The sequence below is a fragment of the Falco peregrinus genome, chromosome 13 (assembly GCF_023634155.1).
Source record: "Falco peregrinus isolate bFalPer1 chromosome 13, bFalPer1.pri, whole genome shotgun sequence".
NCBI lineage: Eukaryota > Metazoa > Chordata > Aves > Falconiformes > Falconidae > Falco > Falco peregrinus.
The window spans coordinates 13,160,637-13,174,258 of NC_073733.1; the positions used below are offsets into that span (position 1 = coordinate 13,160,637).

General features: G+C 47.1%; 1 protein-coding gene across 1 annotated transcript; it reads left to right on the top strand.

Moving 5' to 3' along the window:
• The first annotated feature begins 497 nt into the window (after nt 1–497).
• On the top strand, nt 498–12,551 carry PRPS1 (phosphoribosyl pyrophosphate synthetase 1). Its single transcript, XM_055818316.1, has 7 exons — nt 498–773; nt 3,435–3,618; nt 3,958–4,056; nt 5,823–5,947; nt 7,662–7,835; nt 8,508–8,667; nt 10,717–12,551. Exons 1-7 carry the CDS (start codon nt 652–654, stop codon nt 10,807–10,809), a joined length of 957 nt encoding a protein of 318 aa, XP_055674291.1. The 5' UTR covers nt 498–651; the 3' UTR covers nt 10,810–12,551.
• Nucleotides 12,552–13,622: the final 1,071 nt, after the last annotated feature.

A 13,622-nucleotide genomic window follows, 5' to 3' on the forward strand; every position in this document is an offset into this window, starting at 1 on the left:
GACGCGGGCCCGGCGGCATGCTGAGGTAACCCCCGCCCCGCCGCGCCGCGCCGCGGGCTGAGGGGCCGCCGGGGGCCGCGGGCACAGCGCCCTGCGCCAGGAGCCGGGCCGCTTCCCCTCCCCTGCCCCGCCGGGCCTCCCCTCAGCGCGGGCGGCCATCATGGCCGCGGGGGGGAGGGGGCTGCCAATCATGCCACCAACGAACCCCGTCCAGTCCCCCCCGCCAGGCCACGTGGGGCAGGGCCTTCGGCCAGCTGCGGCCGCGGCCGACCCGGCCAATCGCAGGCCAAACGGCCAGGCGACGACCAATCGCAGGCCTCCTCCCGCCGTACACCCCGCCTCCCTCCCGGGGCGGCCGTTCGGGCCGCCGAGCCGCGCCCGCCGCCCTTTCGCGCCACTGCGGGGGCGGGCGAGCCCTGCCCGTCCCCGCCCGAGGACCAATGGGGAGCGCGCCGGGGCGTGGCCGCGGGGGCGGGAGCCTATAAAGGGCGCGCGCGGGCGGCGGGAAGGGGTAAGATGGCGGAGTAGGCGCCGCCCGGTGTGGCCCGCGCTCACTGTGCCGCGTCCCCGCGCAGGAGGCGGGCGGGTCCCCGCGCGGCAGCCGGGTGCGGTGCGGGCCGCAGCGCGCAGGAGGAGGGCGCCGCCGCCGCCATGCCCAACATTAAGATCTTCAGCGGGAGCTCGCACCAGGACCTGTCCCAGAAGATCGCCGACCGCCTGGGCCTGGAGCTGGGCAAGGTGGTCACGAAGAAGTTCAGCAACCAGGAGACGTGGTGAGGCGGGGCGGGGCCGCACTGCAGCTCCCGGCGGGCCGCGGGGCGCCGCCGCGCTGAGCCCCGCACAGCCGCCGCGCGGGGGCCGCTGGGGTTTGTAGTGCGGGGCCGGGCGGGCCTTGCGGCCGGGCCCAGCCGCGGGGCAGCGGCGGCCGGGCGGGACGGGGCAGCCCTGGGCGCTGCCGGCGGGGCCGGAGACCCCCGGTGCGTCCCGCCCTTGCGCTGCGCGGAGCCGGGTCTCCTGGGGCCTCCCGCGGGGAAGGGGCCGCCGTGCAGCGCCGCCGCAGAGCAGCTGCCGCCCGGCGCCCCTTACCGTGGGGCAGTGCCGCGATCCTGCCGCTGGGTCGGGGCTTGCTGGGCGAGGGGGAACGGGACGAGCCGGGGCGGCGGGCGGCCGGGGCTGCGGTGCTCCTTGGAGAGCTCCCGGCTGGGCGAGCCATGTGCGGGCCGGTGGCGCGGCCCCGGCGGAGCCTCTAGCGGCCTGTGCCGAGAAGGGCCGGTGTGCGGGGCGCGCTGCGCCGCAGCGGGCCCCGCTCCCACGGGCGGTTTCCAGCCTGGGGCCGCAGTGCTCCCGCCGGGCAGGGGCAGTGCCCCCTCCCCGGCTGGCAGAGCTCAGGGCCCACCGCCTCAGAAGCTGGCAGGGAGCTGCTGGAATTCCACCCCCCGGCTTTCCCCCGCGTTGTGGAGCCCCTTCCATCCTTATAGCCTAGCCAGCCGTGGCTGGCAGCTCGGCAGTGGCCGGCTCAGGGTGTTAGCTGGGGCCTTCAAACAGCCCCGGAGAGCAGCAGAGCCTGAAAGGCATCGATAAAACTGCTCAGGAAAGGTAGGAGGGTGGCAGTGCCTTGCAGCCCATGTTGCAGTCATCCATCCAGTCTGTGTCCTGCCCAGGTGCTGAAGCCTCAGATGCATCTTGTTTCCATCTCTCTGCTTCATGACTCTGGCTGTCTTCCTATGTGAAGAAGCAGCTAAATGTAAAGAGAGGCTAAAAATTATTCAGAGCTCTTAAGCTTGGTTTAGAGAAGCATATTAAGCATATACACACCACACAGTGTAATACAAAGAACCTTGAATGAGTGCTCCGACCCACTCCTTCCTTCTGGATACAGGAGGCTTCTCCTGGAGAATCCAGGATATACATGTGATGTAAAATATTTCTATTGCATGGCTGTTGATTTTTAGCTGTGAACTCCAGGGGTAATACAAAGAGTTGTAGAGGAGAGGTGTAAAAGGAGTCTGTCCGATTCACAGCCATCGCACTGTTCTCATTGCCCTTTATTAACTGCACTTACCTGTCCAGTTGGCTAGCCAGCAGATTCTTATGTCAGCAGGTGATGTGACTTTAAGACCTAATAAGCATCTAGTTACAAAATAAACGCAAGAGGAGATGCTTCCCAGAAAAAGATTGTTTCAGCAGAATAGTTAATTGGTACTTCTGGACAATAAATGTCTTGAATCAGCTTAGTATTAGACTGTTAGTAAGTACAGGTAGAGATGGTACTTGTGTACCCACTACTGTTAATCTAGATCCTAACTTAGCCAAAAGTTCTCATGCTGCTTGAAATTCTTCATGAGAGGTTGGTGTATGTTCTAAGCCAGTGTGCAGTGAAGGTGACAGCAGTTTGCTGATGGATATTGAGCAGTAAGACTACAAATGCCTGGCAATAATCAACAGCACTGAAGAAGAGAGGGTGAAGATCAGAGGATGATATATTAAAATTGGAAATCTACCCTAAATTGCCTATTTATAGGTACCCTACCTATAAATGAAGTCGTTAAGAGCTGGTTAGGCAATTGTCTGCTTGTTCCTAGAGTTTGGTGTGGTAGCCATCTGCAGACTGGGTGAGCATCTCTGAGTGCAGGAAGAAAGAAACAGTGGAAGACACTTGTCCTCAGCAGACTGACTCCTGGTGACTTCCAAATCTGTGGCAGGCTTTTCTAAACTGAAATGTTGGAAGTACTTGGTAGTTAATCTGTTCCTACAAAAGGCCTTAAGCAGCATTGCCCTGTCTGAAACCTCAAGCCAAAGACTACTGCTTTCTTTCCAACTCTGCCTCTGGTGCAGGTGTCTTGATACACGTGCTGAAGCTGGTCCTGTTTGCCATCAGCAAACTGCCTTTGGCTTGTATTCAGTCCCTTCATCAGCAAGGATTAGCGTGCATTACATGCAGGAGGAAATGAACCCCAAGAGCCTTTCCAAAGTGAAATGCTGGAGGGCTTCTCTGTTCAAGCCTGTGAATAGCTGTTATGACTCTAAATCTAATAATTGGTTACAGCATAGCTTCTGGTAGAGGTTTGGCTTGGCTTTATCTGCTATTATCCTTGCTTCCTTTGTATGCTGCTGCTTTTAGCTGAGGTAGTTTACTTCTGATTCAGGGGGAGCAAGGCCTGTTCTAGGGTGTCTGCATGCTCAGCTTGTGTTGAAATTGGGAGTACAGGCTGAGTGCTCCTAGCCTTACTGACTGAACCTTTAAATTTGAGCAGTGAGTGATGTAAAATGGGTACTAAGCAAATAAGCAACAGCGTTCCTGCTCAGCATCCCTGTTTATATCACATTGTCACCCACAGACCCTTGGGAATGCAATCCCTTGGTTACCTTAGAGGCATATGTAATGGCTGTGTTTTGATTTGTATTTGGATACAACTCTCCTCATCTGTTCTCAGTGTGGAAATAGGTGAGAGTGTACGCGGGGAGGATGTCTACATTGTGCAGAGTGGCTGTGGTGAAATCAATGACAATCTGATGGAGCTCCTTATCATGATAAATGCCTGTAAGATTGCCTCAGCCAGCAGAGTCACAGCTGTCATACCCTGCTTCCCGTATGCTCGGCAGGACAAAAAGGACAAGGTAAGGGATGTGGTAAAGGTTTCTGCTGGGAAAAATGAATGCAAATCATCTAAGTCCTGACTGCTGAATGGAAATTAGGTGAAGTTGAATATGTAGAGCAGGAGATAAAACTTATTTTAATTTCTTTAAACCTCAGGGAATTGGACTGCAAATGTCTTTTCATAAAGTAGTAGTTCTTGAAAATACACCAAGCTGTAATCTCCAGCTGATGAAAAGATGCAATGTTAATGAGTACTCCTTTTAGTAACTGCTTGTGAATCATTCCCTAGAAGTGGAAGACTGACATCTTGATGGAGTTAAACTTGTCTTAAATACTGGGTTGTTATTTTCCTCTACTAGAGTCGAGCTCCAATATCTGCCAAGCTGGTTGCAAACATGCTGTCTGTGGCAGGTGCAGATCATATAATCACCATGGACCTGCATGCATCTCAGATTCAGGTAGGAGCTGAAATGGGGAAGTACTTACCTGCTCCAGGCTGAGCCTCTTCACTGCCTTGCAGGCTTTCCAGTGGTCTGCTTTCTTATAGACACGGCAGAAATCAGGACTTGGGAACATGGGACTAGAAGGGACTTGCAGAATCAGAAGAGGATGGGGAGATGGGTAACAGGTTCATCTGTAAATGAAATTATAGATCTTCTTGATCAGACTGAGCATATTGAATCATGTGTAAATGAATATTGGGCTAGTAAATGATCCGTGCAACTCTATTGCCACACAGTGACACTGTGTATTCTTTATTGGTCCTTTGAGGAATTTGAGATTAAGAATGGCTTTATCAAGTGTCCTTGAATATTGAGTAGAGGTTTCTGATATTTACTGAATTCTCAGGGAGAAGCAAGCAGTGCTAGCTCTGCCTCCAGGTGTACTGGCACCAGCTGCTTGTGAGGGTTCAGCTGACAAGATGGGCCATCCCACTTGTATCCATTCAGTGCCACCCTTCCACATAGGGCACTTTGGTTCTCTCCCAAGCTGCTAGTGAACTGAAAGTTATTCATGGGTTTTGCTGGCTTACTGAATAGAATAGTCTCACAGAGCAATTGAAATCTTGACCTGAGCTGTATAAGAACTGACAAGAGCATGTACCAGGGAGAGGAGGGACAGCAAGCTGTTAAATTATCAGTGTTATTTCTTTTCACCTTGAGCAAGTGCTCTGAGACCAAGAAACCAACTCAGTGCAGCCGAGAGGTGTGGCAGTGGGAAAGATATCTTGTATTGCTGCAAACAGTGATTCAGAAGGGTAAGATATCTACAGCCTGGTGCAGTAGGTGGGTTGGCTGTTAATTTTAACAGTTGAAAATGCAGCCATTTACACTTCAGTATAATTTTGCCCAGAAATACTTTGTCTCAGATGGGGGGCAGGGGGGGCGGGGGAGGAATCTATGGGAGCACAGCTGAGAAGACTTTCAGGAAGAGCATGAAGTAAAAGAACAGAGCCCAAAGGGCTGTGTTTCTTCCTTAGGAAGTCTGAAGTTGTGACGTGTGCCACAGGGTTGACCTTTCGCCAGCACCAATGGTGACACTTGATTGAATAATTGGGTTTGTGTCTGTAAGCTTCCAGCATCTGGCTGGTTTTAGCCTGGTTCTTGTGGTTGCTGGGCTGCTGAGTGCAGGAGGAATGATTGTAGGAAGGACTGTCCCCTATATATACCCTGAAGCATTCCTCTAAAGTCGCTGCCCCCACTCTCTTGCCTGTTACTCCCTGTCCAGGATTAACTTCTGGCTTCTAGTGACCTTTGAGGTTTACCTGGAGGAGTCTGCTGGGTCAGTGTAAAGTTATGGAACTCGCTGCATTAGTTTAAAAGCAAGTGTTACTCAAGGCTTTTTCATAGGTTTCCTGTAGATGCAAACAGTTTGGGTAATGAGCTTTAAAGCTTGCTTTTCAGAGCAGCTAGCTGCCTGTTTACAAAATGAGTGTGGTTGATGCTGGTTTTCTGCACCCTCTTAGGATAGAAGTAGTTCCATGTTGTAAAGGTGTCTGATGTAAAGAGCTATTTATGCTGCTAAACTATTTTTGGCTCTGAAGACTTCTTACATTACTATTCTGTGTATCCTAAAGACTACTGCCCTTGCATTAAGGGAAGTAGAAAAAAGCTGAAAGCTGTGGAGAGGCAGTGGCTGCATGCCTGATCATATAGAAGGCTTCTTCCAACTGTTTTTGGAATGTGACCTTCAACTACATCTGTTCCTGTCATCTTCCTTGCAGGGTTTTTTTGATATCCCTGTTGATAACTTGTATGCTGAGCCTGCTGTACTTAAATGGATCAAAGAGAATATTGCAGAATGGAAGAACTGTACCATTGTTTCACCAGATGCTGGTGGAGCCAAGAGGTAAGCTGTCAGACAGCTAGCTTGAGGTGCTGCTTCTGTGTCTGCTTGAAGTCCTGAGAGTGCTCATGACCCTATTCTTAAAACATGATTCCTCTGTCAGCCTGCCTTCTGTAAGGGTCTTTGGCATCTAGTGAAGAGTGGGTGGATACCCTTCCTAGGGAATGTCTAGAAGGTTTCTTGAGCTATGTGGAGAGTTCAATAGCTTCTAGAACCACAGCTGCATAGGTAGGAATTGTGCGATTAGTACATCCCTTGGATAAAGCTGTTTTTTGTGGAAGGGTAGTTATGCAGGCTGAAGGAGTGAATCATGTAGCTCATACCCCTATGCCAAGACAAGGTTATTGCTGCTGGCTAATGATATACTTTTATCCAGGCTGTCTTCTTTGCAGTATTAAGCTTAGTCTATTGAGACATTTTCTTGTTATGCTCTTGATTTTAATATCTAGCTGGAACTTAAGCCTGCTGCTACTCTTCCCTGAGAGCAAGGGAGATAAGAGATGGTTCCTTTCCAAAAAGCAGCAGCATATGTTATAGCACATTCCTACTTGAATAGTCTGACAATCTCCCATCTTTGTGCAGACAAACATGCTGGTTTCTGGGCAGTTCAGAATGTTCTCAGGTGCTTATTAGGGGAAATGAAGCTGTTCCTTGATGCTTCTCTATAGCTGCTACAAGTGAACAGCAAAGGGATGCAGCTGTATTCTTTAATCCAGGACTGCAACACCAAAATGTTGGGGTGTGCTGACCTGATTCACATACTTTATAGTGTTTTAAGCTATCTGTTATAAAAAGCCAAGTGATACTTGCTGTAGGCTGCTGTAGCTCTTCTAGCTCTGTTGTGGCCCATGTATTGGACAAGACCATTTCTATATTCAGCTGCTTCTGTAGCTTGTTGCATAATGCAGTATATGAAGTGCCAAGTCAGCCAGCTATAATCTTACTCCTGAAAATACTCTTCAAAAGCCACTTAAACCGAAATGTGTTGATCTTGGCTGGTGCAGTATTTTATGGAGATACTGCAGAACTAAATACTTCAGTAAACAGTTAATAAATTGTGTAGGATTCCCGAGGTGATGAATCTGATTTACTGAGGCTAGGAGTCTGCTCATGTCAAGTGTAGAATGTTAGGGGCATGTGCATTTTATTCTAGCTCTTAATACATCAAAACTCTTTACTACTCATCAGTATATATAAAGTTTAGGACCCTCTGGTAAGGTTGCTTTGCAGTCACATTAACCAAAGTAAATGTAAGGTGGTAGACTTGGGTTTCTTGGATGTGTGGTCCTGCCACTATCTCTGTGTCAGCACTTGCATGTGTGACAGTTGAATGCTTATATGAGTGGAAGCAGATGCCTGTCATAGTGCAACTTATGTCCTTCCAGTGTAGTGTTATAAAGGTGACAACCTCCCAAGCATATTCTGATCACTTTAGGTTTGCCAGACTTGCTGGTTATGGTTTGTTTTAAGCTTTAAATGCAAAATAATTTACAGTGGTTAGGATAAAAGACTTAATCTAGTTGCTGTCATCAGGAGAGGCGAGATCAGAGATTGCAGTTTAACTGCTTGAAGGGAAACTGAGGTGGCAGAGTGACTTCTATTAATTGCTTGGGAACAGTAACAGGTGTGGTGGCAGTTTGTGCTTAATGGTTTTAAGAGATTCAATTGAAGCTGTTGTGTGGAAATAAGTGTTGTTTGGAAACTGTTCTCCCTTCAGGGTGACCTCCATCGCAGATCGATTGAATGTAGACTTTGCCCTCATTCACAAGGAGCGCAAGAAGGCCAATGAAGTGGATCGCATGGTGTTGGTGGGTGATGTGAAAGACAGAGTAGCCATTCTGGTAGATGATATGGCAGACACATGTGGTACCATCTGTCATGCTGCAGACAAGTGAGTAGGACTGACCATTTCCTAAATCAGAAACCTATTGTTAGTGAAAACTGTGCAATGAGTTAATCAGATTATTTGCACATCAAATTTCAAAGTAATGTACAGTTTCTGGTATTAACTCTAATGTCGTACAAAATAAGTAAAAACCCTAAAGTTCTCACAGAAGGAATAGCTAGAAGACCATAGTGTCTTTTATTTGAAAAATACTTGTGCTGGAAGTGACTTCCACTAGACCATCACTTACTATGCTGGGTAGAACTAAGTGCTGTCTGGTCCATCAACTGAAGGTCATACATCTGAATTTCTTTTAAAAGAAAGGTATCCAAGCTTGAAAAGCTTACAAGACTTCTACAGTACAAATGCCAGCATATGCAACACTGTTACCTTGTGTTGCCAAAAATCACAAAAGGTGATTGGTATGATCTAGTACAAATGTCCCATGGCTAAGAACAAATTTTTTAATGCTTACTTTGACTGTTGGGGATTTTATGGTACTTGTTAAACTGTTTTGTTCCCCCAAATCAATAGTGGGCTGGAGGGGGGAAATCAAAGGTAGCCAGTGCCCTAAGCATATGGTATTGTCTCCTTTGATGCTTACCATGTGCCCTGTACTAATGTCAGTTTAATACTTGCTAGGAATTTCTTACCCTTCTCCTTTTTCCACCCTTGTAGGCTTGTGTCAGCTGGAGCCACCAAAGTTTATGCCATCTTAACTCATGGGATCTTTTCTGGGCCAGCAATTTCTCGGATCAACAATGCCTGTTTTGAGGCAGTTGTAGTCACAAACACAATACCCCAGGAGGACAAGATGAAGCAGTGCCCTAAAATCCAGGTGAGCATCTACTTTTTCTTCTATCTCTGCTGAAGGGTGGCAGCACTTGCCTGTCCCTCTGAGGGGAAAACCCCATAATACTGTCTAGTGCTTGCAGCAGTTTCATTTGTACTAGAATCAGTGGCAGTGTTGACTAGTTCTCTTGTCCCTCTTGCTGTGGGATAACAGACCTGTTACACTGATAAAATGCAGCTTCTAATCTAGCTCTTAATGTTAACTTAAGTAATTTTTTTCAGGGCTTGTTTTACCTATATCGGATGACTGATCTAATGGGGCTATGATGAAAACAAGCAGTTGTATCTGTACATTTGGGGGGAGTGATATGCTGATGACATACTGAAGCAGAAGTAGATAAGAACTTTTGAAGTTGATAATGTCAGATTCAGTTGTGTAACCTAGTGCCCAGCACTTTAAGCAGAGTGTCCCATCCTTTTGTGAGGCAAAGTAGGCCTGGTCCTGGGAAGGTGAATGTTTCATGTGTGGTCATAATAGTGCAGGTGAGCTGGAGAGAGGGTGCAGTCTTGTCCCATGGACACATCTTGCTGGTTTGACTTCAGAACAGTTGACACAGCTCAATGGTACAATGTTCAGATACTTGCCAAAGATAAACAACAAAGTTCACAATCTGTATGAAAGCTGGTCTTTCGATGGTCACTCTGTGTCTTCGGCTTTCCATTTAGGAAGAACACTGTGACATTCTGTTTCCCAAGCTGAGACTGACTTTTCCTGGAAGGAAAAAAAAAAAATGGCTATACAGCTTGAGCTAGGCAGAACTTGAGGATTTCCTGTGTTAATGGACAGCTGGAAGTTGCAGCTTGACCTGAGCATTCAGGCATAATAGGTCCATCAAAAGTTTCAGTTACTGCTGTAGTATACACACAGCTAAGGACATCCTAAATACTAGTGTCACAGCACAGATGTGTAGGAAACAGGTATTTGGAGAAGCTCTGGAAAGTGAATGGCACTGCTAAGACTCAGCTAGTATTGTTCTAAGTGTAACAGGTTCCCCAGTACTAGGGTATTGTTGAAAAAGCTCAACTGATCGAACTCCGGTAAATTTTAAGCTGCTTTTGGAAGTAAGTTATAGGCCCATTGCAGCCTGCTATCATGTTGCAAGTTTTTTAACACTTATTTTCTGGATGATGTTCCTACAACTGAGCCCATCTATAAGATGTCTGATGCTTCAACTTCTTTCAGAGCTCCATGTTACTGTTCATGTAGGCAAAATGCTAAACAGGTGATCAGTTTGTAAAAAGTTGTAGCCAAAGACAGCAGTGGAGTTGTTGTTCAGGCTCTCACTTAACACTTCACTCCTTTACACTTAACATCTGATGTTCAGTGTTGAGAAATACAGAGCTGAAGAATTTGTTGTAAGTCTCATGCTCTGTCTGCTCTGCAGCTCTTAAGTGTGTTTTCTTTCTTAGGAGGCAAACTATCTGGAAAAAAGAATGTTAAATATGATTTCACTTGGTTTCCTTAATGCACCATGAACTCCATGCTTCTTACTGAGACTGCATATATCATAATGCTTTAGCTGCTGGGGTTTAGAGTTTTAGAGACCTGATTTTCCCACCCACCCCCCTCCTGTTGACTGGATTACCCTGCCAGGCAGAGCCAGTGCAATAACTGAGAGCTGAGCTGCAGCATGTAGCTTCATCTGTAGACTGCTGGTGGTGATAGTAAAGCCTTTTGACTAAAGGGAAGTGATCTGATCTTGATTTAGACTCCCCTAACTTCTCTGCAACCTACACAAAGTGATTAAGATAGTCCTAGGGTAAACAGACTGAGCTTAGGGAGTTCAGCGAAGAAAGGTGACAGGCTGTCATCCTGACAAAGGTCAACAGTGAAATAATTCTTGTAGAACTGTATGTAGAATATCTTCAGAACTTCATGTAATGAATTCTACACAGGACTGGGATTTAATTTGTCTGCATGTGGCATATTATAAATCTGGGTGATGAGTTTACTCTTTAAGTTCTTCCTGACTTACCAGCTTTTCTTCCAGGCGTGATGTTCTCAGTAAGCTGATCCATTTCTCTTCCTCTCCAGGTGATTGACATCTCAATGATCCTTGCGGAGGCCATCAGGAGGACTCATAATGGGGAATCTGTCTCCTACCTATTCAGCCATGTCCCTTTATAACAACAGATGTCAGCTGCTGCTTGTGTGGCTTTTTTTAAAACCAAAAGTTGTTCAGCTTGTTGTAAAGTTCAGTAGAAGACCCTGCTTGTTCCAGTGCAGTTCTCCACAGCTCCTCCTGCTTAAGTCAGGCTTACTGGCTCTGATCCCAGCACTGGGAGGCTGGAGGGGGGAAGTTCATCCCTGTAACACTCCAACTCCACCAGCAACCCTGTGCATTGAGGCTCATCAGTAGCACTGACTCTATTCTTTAGATCTGTGGAGAGCAGGACTGACACATGGCTAATTGCCACAATTATTTTGAGATGGGGGAAGGGGGAGGGTTTGTCTGTGGGCAGGGTTAGATGATCTAGCATGTGCACTCCAAATTGTTTGGGAAGTAGAGGTCCCTAGGACATGCTGATATGGATCTACAGCAAGAGCCTGAGAGACTGCTGGCTGTCTTACCACTCTATACCTGACAGAAGCCCTTGAAAAGCCATGGGGAAGGCTTGTATCTTGGCCAAGCTTTGACCCTAGGTGAAGCCCTGGGAGACACCTGGGAGGTGGGTCTTCTGCAGCTTCCTCCCATGAAAGGAGATCAGTGTAGCTTGCAAACTTGACTTCATCTTAATTATTGATGAAATTAAATACCCTTTAGTGTACTACACAGCAAAGTGAAGGTGAGAGCATAGTCTGCGCAGTACTGCCTTGCTGTGTAGCTAGGTGGTGAAGGTGCATCCTGGACAAGCATTCTTCTCCCTCTTATGTAGAGGACTTGTGGTGGTAGTGTGCTTCGGTTTCTAGTGTAGGCTAAAACCAGTTCCTCAGTTTCACAGCTTACTGTTAGCCTTGCTGGTGACTAGAGGACTGCTGTCATACTATAGCTGCACCTTGACTTGCTGTGCAAATCCTTGATCTGTTTTTTTTACCAGTACGCTAGTAGACTGAGCCTCTTTATCCCATAGTAGCTTGGTTGTTGCATCTAGCAAGTGCCTGCTCAAATGCTGGGGTGATCTAATACACAAGAGCTTTGTGTCCAGCTGTCCTAGCCTCTCATTGCCTGCAGTTCTGTTGTCCTGTAAGTTCCTGATGCATTCTGGTTGCGTGTCCTGGTCACTGTCTGCCTTGCCTTAAAAGTGTTGCTCCTTGCAAAAGATCGTAAGCCAAGGAGCACAGGAGGTTGCAGGACTACAGAACCTGAAGAAGCCCTTGGAGTGGGTCTGATGCTGCTAATGAGTGCTTACAGCAATGGGTTGAAGAGGCTGGTGATACATAGTACTGGGAAAACTGTAGATCTAACACCAACCTGACAGGCAAAGTGCCTGAAGGAAAAATACCAAAACTAGAGCTGGCTGAGGCTCTTCAATCTAATAATTATCATCTGAAACTTGAATACTTGGTAACTACCAGACAATCGTAAGGTAAACTGTTAAGTCTCTCCTGGACTCTTGATGGGGTTATAGACAAAGCTGTTTTATGTTCCGGTTTTTATAAGCACTCATTTTTTTTTTTGAGCTGGAGGATGGGGGAAAAGAACTTGAAATTACTTGCTAGAGTAACCAGCATGGCTTCAAGAGGCTAGGGGCTGGGGTATAAATGGAACTGAAAGACTTGGTTAAGATCTAGGGAAGTACTACTTTTAGTTGTGCCTTTCACTGAAGACTTCTCTCCCTTCCTAGAACTCCTGTCCGGTGGCAATGTTAACACTTCTATTACATTGTAGGGTTTTTCTTTTTGTATAAGAATTGGTGTTTGTCTGGAAAGTGTATGTGTCTTGCTTCTTTGCTTTGCATCCTGCACTGAGCTCTACAGAGTGTCTGATTCCTGCCTCCTGTATCGGAGCCCCTGCTGCTGCACGGCCAATGCCCTGAGAGCCAAGAGCCAGGACATCGGAGCAGCGGTGTGAGGATTTTCAGCAGCATTTGTGTTTAAACTTAAGACCTGATGAAGGAATTAAACTTTTATTTAAAAAAACATGGCCTCTGCCTATAAATGCATTGCTTCACAAAGGTGATGTGCATCTTCTGAGTTCAGTCACTTGCGAGGTAGGTCATGGAGTAAGGATTTGGAAGGTCATGTGGTTTAACCCTCTTGCAGTGGGGTAACTGAGGCTCAGCTTGGCTGTGCTCACATTGCTTGGAAGAGAAAGCTTGGGACAAAGCTACTTCTGGTGGGTAGTGGCTTTTGTCTGTATCCGATTTCCTAGACTTAATTGTTAGAGGTGGTAGTACAGCTTTTCTTGTACTCTTCAATGATGCGTCTGAGTAGATCTGTTCACATAATGTTTGGGTAGGAGAACTTGAATAGTTTAGCAAGTATCTTGCACAAATCTAATGATCAGAGGCAACAGGATTGTCCTGAGAAGCTCTTGTTCTAACTAAACAATAATCCTTTCTCATTGCGTGTTGTACATCGGGAAAGCAGACACTGAGTAAGAAGGATGAGGTAGCAGGCCTAGAGAAAGGTCTTTGGCCTTACAGTAGGCATCCAGATTGAACATAGTTTCAGGAAACACAAGCGTGGCCTCAGGTAGACTCTTGCTGAGGATCGCTATTGTCATTCCTCTGTTAAAATGAACTTCAGCACTAGTCAATGAATAAGTGAACTGTGTATTTTTTCCCCCTCAAACAGCAGGGGAGGTGATATGGGTCTTGTCAGGGTGATGTGGCAGACTTCACCTTCCTTGGAGGAGAAACAGAACATGAGCTTTACAGCCAAAAATTTGTACAATGGTGACCATTGCTGTTGGTGCATATATACTGTTTTCTTAGTTACTTTAATAAAAACTTGGGGGTTGGAGTGAGGAAGGGTACAGACTCAAAATGCTGTATGAC